The 20,562-nt window shown below is 44.8% G+C and overlaps 1 protein-coding gene across 2 annotated transcripts in view; it reads right to left on the minus strand.

The window, feature by feature from the left end:
- Nucleotides 1-16,935: 16,935 nt before the first annotated feature.
- The window catches only part of RIOK2 (RIO kinase 2), a 77,242-nt gene continuing 73,615 nt past the window's right edge, over nt 16,936-20,562 (minus strand). The window contains exon 10 of one of the 2 annotated variants that reach the window (XM_077289608.1): nt 16,936-20,070. In XM_077289608.1, coding sequence (XP_077145723.1) covers nt 19,915-20,070 — 156 coding nt within the window. In that variant the 3' untranslated portion in view covers nt 16,936-19,914. Of the gene's footprint in view, nt 20,077-20,562 lie in introns of both variants that reach the window. The other variant, XM_077289600.1, reaches the window with a different exon arrangement.

The raw sequence follows: 20,562 nt of genomic DNA on the forward strand, positions 1-20,562 counted from the left end.
TATTGAGATGGGAGCCCATTGGGTCCTGTAGGGATACCGTTGAGGGTCACTCCTTTTCTATCTTTTCTTTAATATTTTTTGTAGTGGAGGTTCCGTCGTGTCTTAATGGGCTCCCATTTCAATAAATATGGTTTTTGATTGTGCATATATGTTTCCAGGTCAGGAATCTAGCTAATATCCCGTTAGGTGTACATAAATTAGGGATTTCAAGAAATCTGCACATATGAACCTCTATTTAAGACAGCCTCACATTCAACCAAGAATCTGCAAAAACCCTAGTCCATGCCCTCATCATCTCCCGCCTCGACTACTGCAACTTCCTGCTCTATGGCCTCCCATCTAACACTCTCGCACCCCTCCACTCTATTCTAAACTCTGCTGCCCGACTCATCCACCAGTCCCCCCGCTATTCCCCAGCCTCTCCCCTCTGTCAATCCCTGCACTGGCTCCCCATTACCCAAAAACTCCAGTTCAAAACCCTAACCATGGCATACAAAGCCATCCACAACCTGTCTCCTCCATACATCTGTGACCTCGTCTCCCGGTACCTACCTGCACGCAACCTCCGATCTTCACAAGATTTACTTCTCTACTCCCCTCTTATCTCCTCTTCCCACAAACGCATACAAGATTTCTCCCGCGCATCCCCCCTCCTCTGGAACTCTCTACCCCAACACATCAGACTCTCACCTACCATGGAAACCTTCAAAAAGAACCTGAAGACCTACCTCTTCCTACAAGCCTACAACCTGCAGTAACCACCAATGGACCAAACCGCTGCACAACCAGCTCTACCCTCGCCTATTGTATCCTCACCCATCCCTTGTAGATTGTGAGCCCTCGCGGGCAGGGTCCTCTCTCCTCATATACCAGTCGTGACTTGTATTGATTAAGATTATTGTACTTGTTTTTTTATTATGTATACCCCTTCTCACATGTAAAGCACTATGGAATAAATGGCGCTATAATAATAAATAATAACAACAATTTGGAGGCCAGGTCAACATTTTGCTGCGTTATCCGGTTTAAAGAGACCCCTGTCATTAGGGAATACCATGGGCAGGTAGGACCGAACTGTATGTTTACATGGGCAAATGCGGCGCGCCCCCACACCGCCGCAGGGCCGAGGGGTACCCGGAGCCGGGCCTCTAGTTCTCAGTCTCGGGGTTGTCACGGTGGCTAGACCCGGTCCGTGGCCCTGTCCGTCAGTGGGGGACGTCCGGTGTAATAGGTGGTAGTAATGGTAGCGATGGAGCGGTGCAGTTGTGGGGTGTAAGTCGCGGTAAATAACGAGGACACCAGGTTGCAGTCTCTTTACCTCTTTACTGGAGATCTCTGAGTCCTCAGTCCAGAACACGGTTCACCAGGCTACGCAAGTCCGGCCGGTCCAATGGCACCTCCAGAGTTCTCCTCTCAGGTGGAAATCTGTGCCTTCCTTCTAGCGCTATGTGTTGTAGTCCTTCCCTGCTGTGCTTACGGAAAGTAACCCCACAACGGTTGTGTCTGTTTCTTAAGTTCCCTCACAACTCGATTTGATGTTCCTCTGTAATCCACCCCTTCCCTGTATTCAGGTTGGAATGGCACCCGTTTGTCAGGTAGGCCTGGAGTTCTTCCGGGACCCTAGAGTCGCCCCTCTCCCGCAATTGCCCCCCAAGACTTCATAGGTGATATGTGGTAGACAGCCCGCCTGAGACTGACTGTCCTGCCGCTGTTTGGAGTATGGCTTGAAGCTGTATTCTAATCCACTCCCTCGGCGTTCCGGCCACCGGTATTGCGCCTCAGCAGGGTGCTGCCTCTTTCAACAAAACCCCTGCTGGTATTCTCCTTCTGCTTGATCTCGTTTCTCACTCAGCACAATCTGTCTCGCTTCTAGTCCTTTCCTTGAGTCCCGCCGCTTCCAGGAGCCTGCGCGGACCCGTTACGTTCTTTCAATGCCAAGCCTCTGCCAGGATCCCACCCCTGGCAGAGACCCTACAGTCTCTCCCTTCACAACACCCCCTGCCACAGGGTGTTGCTCCGTTCAATCCCGTCAGCGTTCTCTCTAACTTTCTGCCTGACCCCCAGTTTACCCACTATGGTGGGGAGTGGCCTAATGAATAGCACCCTTAGCTCCCCCCGGAGGCCCAGCTGTGAAACATATTGGTGTCTGTGATACCTGATTGGAGGAACTCCTTCGGTGCCATCGAACGTACCATGGCTCCCCTTAGCGGCGAAGCCACAGTACTGCAACGACCAGAACTCTGGGGCGCTGCACTCCCCCCTGGTTAAACACAGTACTCCGGGACTGGGAAGAAAAACAACAATACAGATTAGTAAACAGACATACAATTTTGTTGAGTGCAAAACAATAAGTATACTTGAACAGGCTTCCCTTTATGGGAGGTGAGGACACTTTTAACGTTACAAACATAGTCAACATTATAAATTACAGGCTATGCATAACTCCTGTTACCCAACCGGGTATTCTACTTAGTGCAAATTCGGGAACAATAAATTAACATTGCCTTTAAGAAACATACACTCTTAGTTTACCAAAGGCCTTCCTATAATCACATTACAGGGTAAGGTAACTTCACATTCTCCTACTTTGAACCTGCAGGACCGCCTGTCCCTATGGCACCAGACCTACTGCCTCTCCTTTCTTTTACAGGACCGCCCTGTTCATCCAGGGCCTACTGCCTTTCTCTACTATACATGGTATAGACATAACATTCCTTTCGTTTAAAGAACTCTGAGCCAGCTCTACTCGGCTCCTTTAAGGACTCACTCTCTAACCCCTACGGGTTCACTCTCTGTCCTTAGTAACAAAGTAACTTTCAATGGGGACGCGGGGTTTACCTTCTATCCTCACCTTCATTATTACTTCGCTTACTTTCAGCTATGCAGGTCTCTATCTCTACCCCTACGGGCTCTCTGCATCTTTTCTTTCTGCAAAACTTTAGATTTCACATTTCAACAAATTCAACACATATAACTTAGCATGTAAAACAGTTACATTTCTTTTCAAGGCATCATTATGGCATTACTGTTCTGCAACAGTATCTCTCTCAAGTTCAGTTTCTCACATCCCCTTTAAGAGGAGACCAAGTCTTTCTAAGGTAGCTCGTCTTCTCAGCCTACCGGCCCATGCAAAGGTTCCGGCATGGTATCTTCGCAAAGTGTCTTTAACTAGAACCGGTAGGAAAGGTATCTTCACAAAGTGTCTTTGGCTCAAACCAATAGGGCAAATATCTTCGCAAAGTGTCTTTGGCTAAAACCAGTAGGGAGCACCTTTAAGAAGGTGCAAACTATTTACAAAAGAAAGTTCGAATCATGCACAGTCCATGATTCAGCAGTTTTTATAACATTGTGGAACACAAAGCAAAAATGAAAGTGAAAGCAAAAATAAAAAGCAATAGGGATCCCGGGTAAACAAAGGGATCCCTTTAAGAGTTAACCCAGGACGGGTTTTAGCAGCAAAACAGCAAGGAAATAAACAGTTAACTATTTACAGTTTCAGGTTTCCGAGGCTTAGTTGGACGGCTTCCAGGGCAGCACCTGGCACTTAACCCTTCCTGGCCTGGGAAAAGTGAGGTCCAGGGCTACACCCAGTGCTGGACACACGCCGTTAATCCGTCTTTCATGTATGGTTAAATCATGCGCAGCGATGGAGGTCTGCGCAGCTTGAGTATGGGCATTTGTGGCAGCAAAGGTAGCGGCTGCTGCAAGATCAGTCACTGGAACCGAGTCAGCAGCTGTGGCACTAGCAGTCACTGGAGTGGTGTCGGTCGTCAGGGCAGGGTCGTCTTTCATACCTGCTTCAGATGCGGTCCCTTCGGTGCCGGTCTGCTCTGCCTCCGCTGGGGTCTGGAATGCTGGCTGCGGGGCCTTGTGCTGCGACGCTGTCATCTCTGCTTGCAGCACCTCGCTTTCCGGCAGGGCCTTGCTTTCCAGCTTCGTAGCGCTGGGACTTCTTTCCTGCTCCGGACCAGATGAGGCTGCCGACAGATGTCCGGTGAGGCTCCTGATGATGGCCTTCTTCCACCCGGCCTCAGTGCTCAGCTGCGTCCGCCGGGGTCGGTCGCTGAGCTCGTCCACTCCGGCCTGCAGGAATTCAGCATCAGCGGTGGACGCCTGGTTGCGGTGCCCCTCCGGGTGGCTGGGGGAGTCCTCTGCTCCGACCCCACGCTCCGGCTCCGGGCGGCTCGCCATGGCATCCTCCATGTCGCTCGCTCCTTCTTCCTGGTCCTTTTCCCGCTCTCTCCTTCGTGGGCGGTTTCGTTTTCTCTGTCTCTGCCCACCATTGAGGATCAGGAGGCGGATCTCGGCTGCTGACGGACACGTCCTCAAGGGGCCGAGATATTTAGACTGGGCGGCCATTGTCTTTCGCACTCTTCAGCTTGTTCACGCCCACTTCCACGCCCTTCTTCTTCTCCTGCGCTCTCCTTAGCGCTGTAATGGCGGCGGTTTTGGCGGGAACTTCTGGCGGCAAGTGGCAACACACAGTCCTTGTAATAAAGCACAGTCCAAGCACGATAAATCACAGTTCCAAGGCACACATGACCTGATTCTTCAGGCTTAAGTAGATCCTGTTCGTGACGCCAAGTCTGCGGCGCGCCCCCACACCGCCGCAGGGCCGAGGGGTACCCGGAGCCGGGCCTCTAGTTCTCAGTCTCGGGGTTGTCACGGTGGCTAGACCCGGTCCGTGGCCCTGTCCGTCAGTGGGGGACGTCCGGTGTAATAGGTGGTAGTAATGGTAGCGATGGAGCGGTGCAGTTGTGGGGTGTAAGTCGCGGTAAATAACGAGGACACCAGGTTGCAGTCTCTTTACCTCTTTACTGGAGATCTCTGAGTCCTCAGTCCAGAACACGGTTCACCAGGCTACGCAAGTCCGGCCGGTCCAATGGCACCTCCAGAGTTCTCCTCTCAGGTGGAAATCTGTGCCTTCCTTCTAGCGCTATGTGTTGTAGTCCTTCCCTGCTGTGCTTACGGAAAGTAACCCCACAACGGTTGTGTCTGTTTCTTAAGTTCCCTCACAACTCGATTTGATGTTCCTCTGTAATCCACCCCTTCCCTGTATTCAGGTTGGAATGGCACCCGTTTGTCAGGTAGGCCTGGAGTTCTTCCGGGACCCTAGAGTCGCCCCTCTCCCGCAATTGCCCCCCAAGACTTCATAGGTGATATGTGGTAGACAGCCCGCCTGAGACTGACTGTCCTGCCGCTGTTTGGAGTATGGCTTGAAGCTGTATTCTAATCCACTCCCTCGGCGTTCCGGCCACCGGTATTGCGCCTCAGCAGGGTGCTGCCTCTTTCAACAAAACCCCTGCTGGTATTCTCCTTCTGCTTGATCTCGTTTCTCACTCAGCACAATCTGTCTCGCTTCTAGTCCTTTCCTTGAGTCCCGCCGCTTCCAGGAGCCTGCGCGGACCCGTTACGTTCTTTCAATGCCAAGCCTCTGCCAGGATCCCACCCCTGGCAGAGACCCTACAGTCTCTCCCTTCACAACACCCCCTGCCACAGGGTGTTGCTCCGTTCAATCCCGTCAGCGTTCTCTCTAACTTTCTGCCTGACCCCCAGTTTACCCACTATGGTGGGGAGTGGCCTAATGAATAGCACCCTTAGCTCCCCCCGGAGGCCCAGCTGTGAAACATATTGGTGTCTGTGATACCTGATTGGAGGAACTCCTTCGGTGCCATCGAACGTACCATGGCTCCCCTTAGCGGCGAAGCCACAGTACTGCAACGACCAGAACTCTGGGGCGCTGCACAAACAAGGTTTCCCAGCATAACATTGCTAACAGTATCACACTGTCTCTGTCAGCTTGCTTATTTCCAGTGTCTAAGCGCCATGTCTTCAACATGTAAGTGACCGATCCAAATGATGTAAAATAAAACACGATTCGTCTGACCAGAACACTGTCTGGGCCAAGGATCTGCATGGCCACTCTGACAGTTCTGGATCTACGCAACCTCGTATACAACAAGCTGTGATGAACTGGTTGTTCTGGCACCATCCCATCATAGTTAGGCCAGTTTCATATGTCAGTTTTTCCTTTTTTGCATCTGTGAAAAACAGACCAATTTCCAACAGACCAAGTGTTTTGGATCGGATTTTCACCAATGTTTGATTTGTGTTTCAGTTCTACCATCAGTGTTCCATCCATTTTCTATCATGCAAAAAAAAAAACAGAAAAAGATTTCTGTAGCAAGCATTGTCAAGAAAACAATAAAAAATGGACAGCAACAGGATACAACTAGGAAGCTATCAGTGTGCTGATGTGTTTTTCACTGACCCATGGAATTGCATTGGACATCTCGGCTTTTATTTTTTTGTACACACTTGGTCGGCAAAAACCGGACCCAGCCCCATGGGTAAGTGTTCTAGCCATGGAAAAAAGGACTGGAATGTATACGAGAAAATCATGCTTGTGAAAGAGGCGTTACCATTAGCTTTTTCAGTAATATTTGTCATGGTTAGCTTTTCTGAGTGCCTGGACCAGACAGGCTAACCAAAGGCATTATTTAACATTGGGAGCCCAATAAAGTGTCAAGGTCCAGTTGTCCTTTCTTTGACTTTTGTAAACCAAGAACAACCCAAAAGACCTGGCATTCTCAAAATGCTCTGGCACAGCAACCTAGCCATTGCAAAATGGTTCTTGTCAATGCCAATCAGAACCTTTTTTAATCAATTTTTCTTTTCTCCAGCAAAACTTTCAGAATTAATTATTCACATACAGCCTATTATATCCAACCCCACTAAAGATGCCATGCAAACAAAATAATTGTGCTCGGTTCATCTGTTAGTGGCTTTATAGTTATGAATTTATATATACAGTATGTCTTCCCTTAATACTGGCTAAGATCTATATTTTAGTTTCTGAATGGATGTTACATACACTAGTCGCATAACTTTTTCCAAATGCCCAAAGCAGCAACTGTTTCTGGAGGACATCTGGGGTACCAGTCTATAAAACACATGGAAATAGCATATAAGATTTAGTTCCTATAATTAAGGACCAGTAATTGTTACAATATTCATAATTGGCTGAATTCAGCAGCTGGCTTGTGGCAAATATGGAGTGCAAGGAAAATTCTTTATGTATAGATTCTTGTATATATGTTCCAGAACAGAAGCCGAAAAACCCCTAATATTTCCAGCAGGAAAGTTTTGGACAGAGACATCCGGAAGGATATGTCTTACCATTGGGTGCACACGACTGAGACTATTTAATATTTCATACATATTCTATAAAGATTTGCTATGCGGTAGCATCCAAATGTAGCAATGCAGCTGTCACATTCAGCATCTGTCTCCGATAAGCACAATGTACAAGCTGCCTTTGCTCTGTAAGGTCCTGCGTTCTTTGGTGGTGGGCAGAAGTATAAGAATTGAGTCCTGGTTGCCAATGTGACCACCTACTCCTTGAACAGTATTTACAGACGGAAAGGAGAGAACATGCAGATGTAGGATAAGTGGATGCAAGGGAATTACTAAAGTCAATGGACACAGGAAATGCTGTTCTGCTCAAGGCTAAAGTCTTTACCGGAGAAGGGAACATGAAGAAGTCTTTTCCCGGGATTGTGCTACGCTTTCCAGAGCTGGAAGCAAACAGCTTGAAACAAGTCTTATTTAATCTTTCAAGGAACTAAAGGTACCGTCACACTAGGCGATATCGCCAGCGATCCGTGACGTTGCAGCGACCTGGATAGCGATATAGCTGTATTTGACACGCAGCAGCGATCTGGATCCCGCTGTGAAATTGCTGGTCGCTGCTAGAAGGTCTGCACATTATTTGGTCGCTAGGTCGCCGTGTATCGCCGTGTTTGACAGCAAAAGCGACGATACCAGCGATATTTTACACTGGTAACCAGGGTAAACATCGGGTAACTAAGCGCAGGGCCGCGCTTAGTAACCCGATGTTTACCCTGGTTACCAGCGTAAAAGTTAAAAAAACAAACAGTACATACTCACCTGCGCGTCCCCCAGCCTCTGCTTCCTGACACTCTGAGCTCCGGCCCTAAACTGAAAGTGAAAGCAACAGCGGTGACGTCACCGCTGTGCTGTTAGGGCCGGAGCTCAGTCAGCGTCAGGAAGCAGAGGCTGGGAGACGCGCAGGTGAGCATGTACTGTTTGTTTTTTTAACTTTTACGCTGGTAACCAGGGTAAACATCGGGTTACTAAGCGCGGCCCTGCGCTTAGCAACCCGATGTTTACCCTGGTTACCCGGGGACCTCGGCATCGCTGGTCGCTGGAGAGCGGTCTGTGTGACAGCTCTCCAGCGACCAAACAGCGACGCTGCAGCGATCGGGATCGCTGTCGCTATCGCTGCAGCGTCGCTTACGGCACCTTAAGGATATTGTTTCACTGAACCATCAAAGAACGTTTCCCCAAAAGCATTTCCTCACGGCAGCACCAACTAATCCTCCATTGATGGTTCCTTTCCAGTCTCATTGGCCATTCCTTATTTAGACTCCATGCTTAATAATGGTGCGGTTTAACATTTTCAATGAAACAACTGGAGCAGCTGCCACTCATCTGACCTTCTACTTAATTAATAGTGTCTCCTTAATTACATGTATTTAAACATTTCCTTTCTTTTAGATATTATCTTCTGATGGATCAAAGCAGGCAGCAGTTTAAAACCCCGGATGGAACCATATCCAGTACTAACAAAAGCTTCACGTGGAGGACACTTTCAACAACGTCTTTCCAGATTTCTAATTCACTTCGAAGTATAGTATTCCCAGAAATGTAGCAGATTGCCAAGTTTTTAGTCGTTTTAATAATTCATCAAATTCTCTCATTACACTGGCTGCTTTTTTTTTTCTAACACTTTGACCTATTTTATGATTTCCCAGTACAATGTGTCATCAGGAATGTTGGATTTATCATTAATGTTAGTGGCTCGGCAGTATATCATTCCAGTAATCATACTTTTTAATTTCTTAATAAAAGGATGGGCAATCTTTGGCATGAGAACCATATATTCATCCGGGAAGATAGACTGTAGGAACAGCTGGACTGTCTAACATTATCCATCCCCTCAATGACTAAGTCTTAGAAAACGTTTCCAACTTCAAAATACAAAAAAATCTTGAAGAAACAGCTCATATTTTATTAAGTTTATATGACCCCATTAGTTTGGTGTAATAGTTGACACTTTTGGCTGCATTCTTGAGCTGTTATCTTGCCAAGTTCATATACCTACAAATACAGTATATACCATGAACATCTTATATGCTCTTTTAAGATCTTTTCCAATTAAAACCCATCACTTATCATTGTTCTATAGAGTTTGCTCAACAAAGCCCGATTTGTAATTTCTTTTCCTGACTTTAGGACATATCTGAACCGAAAATAGCCCAAAAATCAGTCTGGAATTCTACCAGGCTACCGTGAATTCATGACTTGTGGCTGCGATGTTCACATGTTTAGCAATGCTGTCAGCAAGTAGATTATAATCTTTCTTCGATTAATGGCAACAATTACTGACCCATTACTAACTAACTATGACTGTAATAGGACTACTTGGACAGTCTATGTGCTGGATCTACCTTGGCAAGGCAGAAAGAAAGTTCTTCTGGAGCCTGGATTTCTTAGGAATATCATGACAATCACAAATGTCTGTAGACATCATGAATCAAAAATGTTATATTAATAAGAACTTATTCTCATATGTCATGGTCACAAATAAAATATTTTTTACACTTTTTTTCTTACAAAAAAAGATCCCCCCAGACAAAATGTTGTGGTATTGGCACTATATTGGAAATATGACAGCAAAAATCGTAATTTGTGAATAAACCCTTAGAGAATGGTCAGGCTGGCCAGGATAACTTTCATCTGCAGCAGTCATGTGCAATGAGTCTTCCCTTCGACCTTCATGCTGATTATGTGCCTGAAAATAAAAGCATACCTGTTTCAGTTAACTTTTCAGAATATGGTGTCCTGTGTGTAATTTCTTTTTCTTTTGCCATAACGGAAAAACACTGATTCAAAACACTGACACCGCAATATTTTTTTTATATGGACGTGTGAAGGGGGCCTAAGACAAATTTGAGATGTTTTTTTTTTCCACAATGGATGGCGAGTTCAGGAGTTGGGGAATAAATGGCTCATAAGTTAAGAAAAAATTCACTGACAAGAAATATTATACATTTTCTTATATTCATTAGTACTGCTGATTTATGCAAAGTTTGTTGAAAGTACATTGACTTTTTAAAGTGGAGTTTGCGGAGCTTAGACTGAACCTGTTGGCAGGTTTTTAGACCCCAAAGAAACGTAATCACAGTACAGTAAAGATAACTTTCATATATTTACAATACAAATCAATTTCTTCGTTCTCTCATAATCCATTGGCGATTTCCTATGAAAATGAGCTTGGCATAAGTGAGATTTAAGTCTTTGCAACCAGCTTTCCTGAGATCTCATTCCCGAGAGTGGTGTATGCGCAGATGGATATTCCCCACAGCGTCATGACGGCACCTGTGCAAGATGTCAGCTGAGGTAGCAGGTGACAGAAGAATGACCTGTCAATCACTGGCAAGAGGAGGACCCCAGAGGAAGAACGTTGCTGGTTGTAGTCACTTCCAGTATTGATGTCCCTTGTCCCTACACGTTTCGCCGCTCCTGTTATTGGGGCTCATCAGGGGACCACAAATAGGAGTGTGCTCTCCCTTTGCTATTATGGCACATGCCTATTTGTGGTCTCCTGATGAGCCCCGATAACAGGAGGGGATGAAACGTGTAGGGACAAGAGATGTCAATACTGGAAGTTACTAAAATAAGCTAAGTGATCTATTGTGATCTTTCTTTTGAATTTAAAAAGAACTAAGTTTGATATAGCACCTTTTCTGTATAGAGATGCATCTGAAGGTGACTTACATACATTTGTATTAAATGCACTATATACAGTGCCTTGTGAAAGTATTTGGCCCCCTGGAACTTTTCAACCTTTTCCCATATATCATGCTTCAAACATAAAGATACCAAATGCAATTTATTGGTGAAGAATCAACAACAAGTGGAACACAACTGTGAAGTTGAACAAAATTTATTGGTTATTTTAGATTTTTGTGGAAATTCAAAAACTGAAAAGTGGGGCGTGCAATATCATTCGGCCCCTTTAACTTAATACTTTGTTGCACAACCTTTAGCTGCGATTACAGCTGCAAGTCGCTTGGGGTATGTCTCTATCAGTTTTGTACATCAAAAGACTGAAATTCTTGCCCATTCTTCCTTGGCAAACAGCTCGAGCTCAGTGAGGTTTGATGGAGATCGTTTGTGAACAGCAGTTTTCAGCTCTTTCCACAGATTCGTGGGCTGTTATATACTACGTGGGCTGTGCTATATACTACATGAGCTGTGTTATACACTGCGTGGGCTGTGCTATATGCTACGTTGCCTGTGCTATATACTAAGTGGGCTGTGCTATATACTACGTGGGTTGTGCTATAAACTATGTGGATGTGCAATATACTACGTGGCTGTGCTATCTACTACTTGGCTGTCATATACTACGTGGGCTGTGCTATATACTACATGGCTATGCAATATACTACGTGGCTGTTATATACTATGTCGGCTATTATGCTGTGCTATATACTATGCTGGCTGTGCTTTATACTACATAGCTGTGCTATATACTACGTGGCTGTTATATACTATGTGGCTGTTATATACTACGTGGCCTGTGCTATATACTACGTGGGCTGTGCTATAAACTACGTGGATGTGCAATATACTACGTGGCTGTGCTATATACTACGCGGCTGTGCTATATACTACGTGGCTGTTATATACTACGTGTGCTGTGCTATATACTACGTGGGCTGTGCTATATACTACGTGGCTGTTATATACTACGTGGCTGTGCTATATACGTGGCTGTGCTGTATACTACGTGGCTGTGCTATATACTGTGTGGGCTGTGTTATATGCTATGTGGGCTGCTATATACTACGTGGCTGTGCTATATGCTACCTGGGCTGTGCTATATGCTACCTGGGCTGTGCTATATGCTACGTGGGCTGTGGTATATGCTACGTGGCTGTGCTATATGCTACGTGGGCTGTTATATACGTGGGCTGTGTTATATGCTATGTGGCTGTGCTATATTTCTCTGCTGTATTTGTGCATCATGAATCATGGTATGTGTTAAAGAGGGGCGCCCACTGAGACTCTTTCGCCCGGGGCCCTCAAAAACCTGGAGCCGGCCCTGGCTTCACTGATTGGTCACGCCCCCCGGCCAGATGCGCACAATCAGCGACAGGCGCAGTCCGGCCACGAATTGGCACGGAATTTGAACCACGCTTCGCTAATTGGTCGCGCCCGGACGGCCAAAACGTGTATTCATTGCATTATTCTGAAAACTTCATAAATAAACTACATACATATTCTAGAATACCTGATGCGTTACAATCGGGACACCATCTAGTGATCTCATTAAGGGACAGTGGTCAGAATTGTAAAATGTGGGTGGTCATGAAGGTGAAAACAGGCTTCACTGTGAAGGGGTTAAGCTCCAAAAATGTTTTTTTTTGCCTAGTCCAATGATCTGCTCATGCATTCACTGCTTTGCCTGATAAAGCAGGATGTTACAGCAGTCGCTGATTATAACACTTCATATTTCCAGGTGTCCTGCAGAATAATGCCCAGTTTTGTATAATGAGTGTGATATTAGTATGTACTGTTTCTATGTACCAAACATATATTAGTTCAGCTTAAATCCCCTTCTGCTAGAAATGCTAGTACTTTAGTATAGGAATTATTCTGCACGCTGTATGCACTTCTAGTCTACACCCATGGAGCGCACAGCCAAAATATGGCGTCACATGTACTCAGTCGGGCACACTCACAGATTACTATTTATTAAGATTGCTCATGGGGTATAAAGAAAGAAATCTCCTTGGGTTGGGCTGAACAAAACAGCCTGTGCATCTGTATACACACAAACGCACTCACCTAGCTCACATAAATGATAGCTGGGATGATGACTTCCACCCACAAAAAATGAAGTACACATCCAATTTTCTTATTCTACTCCACAGTATAATGGCAGAAAGGACTATAAATACATTGCCTGTGTGGTAAAATGACATTTTAAGTTATTAAAGCAAAAACGCTATTGCTACTTGTATGACTATTCCACTTGTACTGTGATGGGACCGTACTGAGCTATCATGGAATCAATAGGCATGTCTGTCTGTCCGTTCAAAATGACTTTCAAATGAAGCACAGGCAGTGTACGCACAGGCAGTGAAGTACACCCAGTGTGGCCAAGCAGTTCAGTGCACCTACCCACCTACTTGTCTCCCATCTATTGCCTCTGCCTCCTGTACAGTCAGAGCTGTCAATCAAGGAAGAGTAGAGCGGAGATGGATGGAAATAAGTGGGTGGGAAGGTGAACTAAACTGTTTGACTCCACCAAGTGTGAAGTCATTTCGTACTGACTGACTCTCTTTATGTAAAGTATTTAAAAAGTGACTGTTTAAAATTAGTTTTTCTGTTTTACAGACCTAAACGTGTTGCTGATTGGTGGGGGGTCTGTGTCCAGAGACTGCCACAGAATTCTCAAAACATGGCTCTGAAGTGCTTACTTCTGCTAGCGGCAGAGCTCACCTCTTCCATCAGTGTGCGTTGGCTTAATAGAAAGTCTATGAGCATGTACATTGAGTCTTTTGTGCAATCATTGGGGTCTCAAGACCCTGAACCACACCAATTGGCAATATAATTGTGGCAGTAAAACATAGATATGTTAATGTGTCTGTAAAATCTTAAATGATCTTATGTTGATAATTATTTGCATACTGGTTAGAATAAAGCAAATTATATGGGCATCATATAGAATAGCACATTCTTTTGAAGGTTTGGTGTAATGATGTACTACCCCAGTATTTGCTCTAGTTTGGCCAATGTTGAAAGGTGGCAAATATATTGATTGGTGGAAGATGGGACTCTGGGATCCCACTGATTACTACAATGCCACATATGGGTGCATTGGAGCAGGAGTTTGCCCGTTCATTGTGACTCGAGCAGGGGGAGCACGTCCATACATTGTGACTGGAGCAGGTGGAGCATGCCTATACATTGTGACTGGAGCAGGGGCAGCACGTACATTGTGACTGGAGCAGGGGCAGCACGTCTGTACCTTGTGACTCAAGCAGGTGGAGCATGCCCATACATTGTGACTGGAACAGGGGCAGCGCATCCGTACATTGTAACTGGAGCAGGGGCATCATGTCCATATATTGTGACTTGGGCAGGAGGAGCATGCCCATACATTGTGACTGGAGCAGGGGCAGCGTGTCCGTACCTTGTGACTCAAGCAGGTGGAGCATGCCCATACATTGCGACTGGAACAGGGGCAGCGCATCCATACATTGTAACTGGAGCAGGGGCAGCGTGTCGGTACATTGTGACTGGAGCTGGAGGAGCACGCCTATACATTGTGACTGTGGCAGCACGTCTGTACATTGCGATTCGAGCAGGTGGAGCATGCCCATACATTGTGACTGGAGCAGGAGGAGCAACACCCATCCATTGTGACTGGAACAGGGGCAGCGTGTCCATACATTGTGACTGGAGCTGGAGGAGCATGCCCGTACATTGTGACTGGAGCAGGGGCAGTGCGCCTGTACATTGTGACTGGAGAAGGGGCAACGCATCTGTACGTTGTGACTGGAGATGGGGCAACGCATCTGTACGTTGTGACTGAAGCAGGTGGAGCACGCCCGTACATTTTGACTGGAGCAGGGGCAACGCATCTGTACGTTGTGACTGGAGCAGGGGCAACGCATCTGTACGTTGTGACTGGAGCAGGGGCATCGCTGCCCGGGCATTATTAATGAATGTTGCACAGCTGTCACTTATTGCTAATTATGGATATGGCATAAGAACATACTGGTCACTAGTGTGACATTTTGCTATTTTTACTCTGCAACATTCACTGCTGCTTGTTTCTGGAAAATACCCATGGAGACAAAATCATTACTACATCTATAGATAAATTCTCAAAGGGTTATGATTTAAAAAAAAAATAGGGTCACTTGGGGGGGGGGGGGGGGGTTGTGCTCTTCTAGCACTTAGGGACTCTGTATATGGAATCCACAAACTATTATAGGAAAATCTGCGCTCCAGGAGGAAAGTCGCGCTCTGTCCCTCATGGGTCTTGCCATGTGGCTAAGCAGTACTGTACAGCCACATATGGGGCATTTGCACATTCAGCAGAAATTACAAAAAATAAATAAATTTGGTGCCATTTTTACTTATTTCCCACTGTGAAAATGTAAAATCTGAGGCCAAAACAAAAGTTTTATTGCTAAAAAGTTTTGTGACACACCTGTGGTGTCAATATGATCTCTGTACCCCTAGATGAATTCATTGAGAGGTGAAGTTGGTAAAATAGGGTCACTTATGAAGGGGGGGGGGGGGGGGTTCTGCTGTTCTGGCACCTCAGGGGCTTTGTCAATGTGACAAACCAGTTCAGCAAAATCTGAACTTCAATATGGGCGCTTCTTCCCTTCTGAGCTTTGCACGGTGTAACAAAAGTCGTTTTTGACCATATATGGGGTATCTCTGTACTCGGGAGAAATTGCAGAACAAATTTCGGGGTCCATTTTCTCCTGGCATCCTTGTGAAAATTAAAAAATTTGGGACTAAAAATATTGTGGGAGTTTTTTTCTTAATCTTTACTGATCAACGTCGTAAAATTCTGTGAAGCACCCATGGGTTCTAGTTGCTCACCACAAATCGAGATAAATTTCTTGAGTGGTCAGTTGTGGGGGGGTTCCACTGTTTGGGCACATCAGAGGCTCTCCAAACGTCACAGGACACAAGCAGACTTTTCCATCAAAGTCTGTTTTCCAAAACGTCACTACTTCCTTTCTGAGCTCTGGCGTGTGCCCAACAGTAGTTTTCCCCCAAATATGGGGTATCTGCATACTCAGGAGAAATTTCACAACAAATTGTATGGTGCTTTTTCTCCTGTTAGCCTTGTGAAAGTAAAAAAAAAAAAAATGGAGCTGAAAAAACATTTTACCGGAAAAATGTTTACTTTTTTTTTTTTAATCTTCACGGCTCAACGTTATAAACTTCTGTGAAGCAACTGGGGGGTTTAAGGTGCTCACTACACATCTAGTTAAGTTCCTCGAGGGACCTAGTTTCCAAAATGGGGTCACTTGTGGGAGAAATGGGTTGAATATATGAGGTATCAGCATACTCAGGAGAAATTGCACATTTCTTCAGTTACCCTTGTGAAAATGCAAAAATTGGGGCTAAAAAACATTTGTGTGAAAAATGTAATTTTTTATTCTCACGGCTCAACGTTATAAATTTCTGTGAAGCACTTGGGAAGATGCTCACCACACACCTAGATAAGTTCCCTGAGAGGACTAGTTTTCAACATGGTGTCACTTGTCAGCAGTTTCCCGTTTAGGCACATCATTGGCTCGCCAAACGCAACATGGAGTCCACTAATTGTTTCAGCAAATTTTGCATTCAAAAAGTCAAAAGGTGCGCCCTTCCAAGAAATGCCGTGACAGTACTTTTCCCCCACATATCGGGTTTCGGCCTGCTCAGGAGAAAATGCACAACAAATTTTGGGGTCCATTTTCTCCTGTTACCCTTGTGAAAATAAACAGAAATTGGGTCTTAAGTAAAGTTTTTGTGAAAAAAAAATTAAATGTTAATTTTTTACTTACTCCTGTGAAGCACCTGAAAAGTAAAAAAAAAAATTACTTGAATGTGGTTTTAAGAACCTTAAGGCGTGCAGTTTTTAGAATGGTGTAAATTTTTGGTATTTTCTATCATATAGACCCATCAGAGTCACTTTAAATGTGATGTAGCCCATAAAAATGATTTTGCAAATTTTGTAGTAAAAATTAGAAATTGCTGATCAGATTTGAACCCTTCTAACTTCCTAACACAACAAATTATGCTTCAAAAATTGTGCTGATGTAAAGTAGACATGTAAGAAATGTTGTTTATTAAACTATTGTGTGACATAACTGATTTAAGAGCATAAAAATTAAAAACTTTGAAAATGTTACAAAATTTTCAAAATAAAATCACCAAATTTCCATTTTTTCCACAAATAAACGCAAATCATATTGAACAAACTTTACCATGAAGTACAATATGGTTTTTCGTAACAATCTCAGAATCAGTGGGATATGCTGACACTTTCCAGAGTTATACCCACATAAAGTGACACTGGACAGAATTGTAAAATTTGACATGGTCATGAAGGTGAAAACAGGCTCGGGGTGAAAGTGTTAAAATATAACTACTTTTAGTTTTTATTTCCTAAATCGATAGTACACGTGAAAATAAACAACTTTGTAATATATCTTATCAGAGAAATCTGCTTTGTCCACAAGGACTCATTCGGTCTCAAAATTCTCAAGTAAAATCTGTATTCAGTGAAAACAGATTTTGCATTAATGAAGTAAGAGATGACGATTACCGTATTTTTCAGGCTATAAGAATGTGGAGGGAAATGAAGTATGTGTCTTATAGTCTGGATGTACCGGCTCTGGCTGTGGTGGGTAGGTGGGGGAGTAGCATCGGTGGAGCAGCGAGTCACAGGAGGCTGGAGCCTGCGGCTAACTCCTGTGCCCACTGCTAAAGAGAAATGAATATTCACTGCATGTCACGCCCATGGGCGTGGAGGGCAATGAACATTCATTTCTCTTTAATAGCGTCTTGGTATGATTGGCCCCCACCCCCATCCTGGTATGCATGGCCCCATCAGAAAACATAAAAAATTCAAACCATTACACTTACCTTCCCAGCGCTCCCTCACAGCATCCTGCTCCTTTGCCAGCATATGCTTTATGCTTGTAAGGAGCGCATGGCAGGGACATCATTGCAAGCCGAAGGGCAGCTGCAGGAATACTCACTGCTCCCCACGGCAGAACTGTGAACGCAGAGAGCATTCATTGTTCTTCAGTAGCGTGCAGTGTCAGCTGCTGGTGGTCACGTGTGCAGCTACTTAAGAGAAACGAATAGTCACCTCTCTCCACATCCAGAGAGATGAATATTCATTTCTCTTAAAAGTAGCAGCACATGTGACCGCCGGCAGCAGCAGGAAGCCGGCGGCTGACACTGTGCGCGCTACTGAAGAGCATGAGGTCCCTGCCATGCGCTGCTTACAAGCATAAAGCAGCTGCTAGCATCAGAACCAGATGCTGCGAGGGAGCACTGCAAAGGTAAGTAATGATTTTTTGTTTTTATGTTTTCTGATGCGGGCCAATCATACCAGAATAGGGATGGGGCCATGCAAACTAGGACCAGATGGGGGCCCTGCATACCAGGATAGGGATATGCCTACTAGGACGAGATGGGGGCCCTGCATACCAGGATAGGGGATGGGGTCATGCATACTAGGATAGAGTGATCAATCCTGCCAGGATAGGGATGAAGGGGGACCATTCCTACCAGGATAGGGATGAGGGGACCATGGACTCCAGGATAGGGATGAGGGGGCCATGCACACCAGGATAGGGATGAGGGGGCCATGCACTCCAGGATAGGGATGAGGGGGCCAAGCATACCAGGATAGGGATGAGGGGGCTATGCATACCAGGATAGGGATGAGCGATCCATGTGTATTAGGTTGGGGATATTAACAATACCAGGATAGGCAATATTAAGTACAGAATTGACCACATTTTTGCTTCAATTTTCTTTTCCTAATTTCCTCCTCTAAAACCTAGGTGCATCTTATAGTCCGAAAAATACGTTTTTTTCTGATAAGACTATGTAGACTAGAGGGAGAGGAGCTCTGTCTTTTTCTCCTCCTTTCTCTCCTTCGCATAGGTGATGACTATTACTACTGATAAGATTCTCTCTCTGTAGTGAAGAAGTCTGTATTGATTGGATACAGATTTTACCAGAGAATTGAGAATTTTGAAAATGACATCAATCGAGGAGAGAGAAGCAGGATCATATGATACTTTGCAATATATTTTATCAGAGACATCTGCTTCTGACGTTTACCAGTCGGATTAATTGTTTTTATATTTTGATAGATCGGACATTTCTGAAAGAAGCGATAGCAAATGTGTTTTTATTTTTTAAATGGGCAAAAAAGGGGGTGATTTGAACTTCGGTTCCTTTCTTCGTCATAATTTTAAAAACTTTTTCCCACACTTTTCACTGACTTCAAGTGGACCTTAGGAGACTTGAAGCTTGGATAATCCAATCGCTTGTCCTATGTATAGCAGAAATCACAATCTCCTTTGAACGCTGGTCACAGGAGATTCACAATGACCGGCCTGGTGGTCATCAGCAAACACGTGACAGGGGCGCCGATGGGCAGGATTAATGAAGCACTTCCTGCCAACGTGTTAAATCCCGCTGTTAGTGACTAATAGCGGGATTTAACAGGTTCAATCGGGGGCAGAGCACCGCTTCACCCTCGGCTGCTAAAGGAACTTGATGGCTAACGAAATCAGCCATCAAGTGCAGGGACAGATGTGGGCTCGGCGTGTGAGTCCACATCAAATGCAGGGACTCATGTCAAAGGTCTTGAAGGAGTTAACCAGACATATACAGAGGTTGGTATACAACTCCTGTGTTCTTGTACAAGTGAAGAACTATGCCACAAAGGATGCACACTAATGGGACAAATCTCTGCCTAAACTGCATATATTTTTCTTAAAAATATAACTACTCAGCTCTTTAGCAGCATTTTTTCATCCACATGTGTCTTTTACATCCATTAGTCACCAGTCTCTGGCCATTGCTTTAGAGCAGTTGTTACATTTGGAACTGCATAGGCTGTAAAATCTTAGTATGACTCTATATGAAAGTAATGCAGAAAAACAGGAAATCCAGAAGAATTACATTTGTTAACTTTAAGTGGTAAAAACACATATCAATATTAGAAAGTGAAGGAACTGCATAGATGTAAAAGTAAAAGGGCCGCAGACATTATCCCCAGAAGCTGGCGGCATCCACACTGCACTTGATATTGAACATGTTCTCGCGGCGTTGCTTGGTGCACACGTTTGCTTCTCCCTTTTGCAGTCGTCTTCTGATGACAGATTTTTGCTGCTTTGTCAGCTGCCTCTTCACCTTCTGCTTCACCTGTTCCTATGGAGAGCAAAACCAACAAATCACAAAAAGCAAAGAAGTCTGACACTCAGAGACAACGCATCAAATAGGAAAAAGAGCTTCCCTTTTAAGAGGAAGCTAATAATGCTTTGTTTGTAAGTATAGCAGAGGAGAGAACGTTCCTTGCAAGTATTGTATCCATTTCAATTAAAGAATGCTGCTTTGTTGCTAGGAAGAGAGATGTGTGTATAGCAGTAAACAGCAGAGATCTGGAGCATTGTCTCACCTCCTCCTACACTATATTTTTCTGAGAACATGGTGAGTTATGAATTCCCAAAGAAACTCATGATATAATGCCTTCCATCCTGCAGACCAGATGCAGGAGCATCCTGGCAGCTATTGCTCAGCTGGAGGAAGAAAACTGGCCGGCCACACACGGAGTTGATCTAGTTAAGATATGTTGTTTTTTTTTTTATCCATTTCTTAACTGATCAAGAAAAGCAAGAACGAAGAACTTTAGAGGAT

This window comes from Ranitomeya variabilis, chromosome 1, assembly GCF_051348905.1.
Source record: "Ranitomeya variabilis isolate aRanVar5 chromosome 1, aRanVar5.hap1, whole genome shotgun sequence".
Lineage (NCBI taxonomy): Eukaryota > Metazoa > Chordata > Amphibia > Anura > Dendrobatidae > Ranitomeya > Ranitomeya variabilis.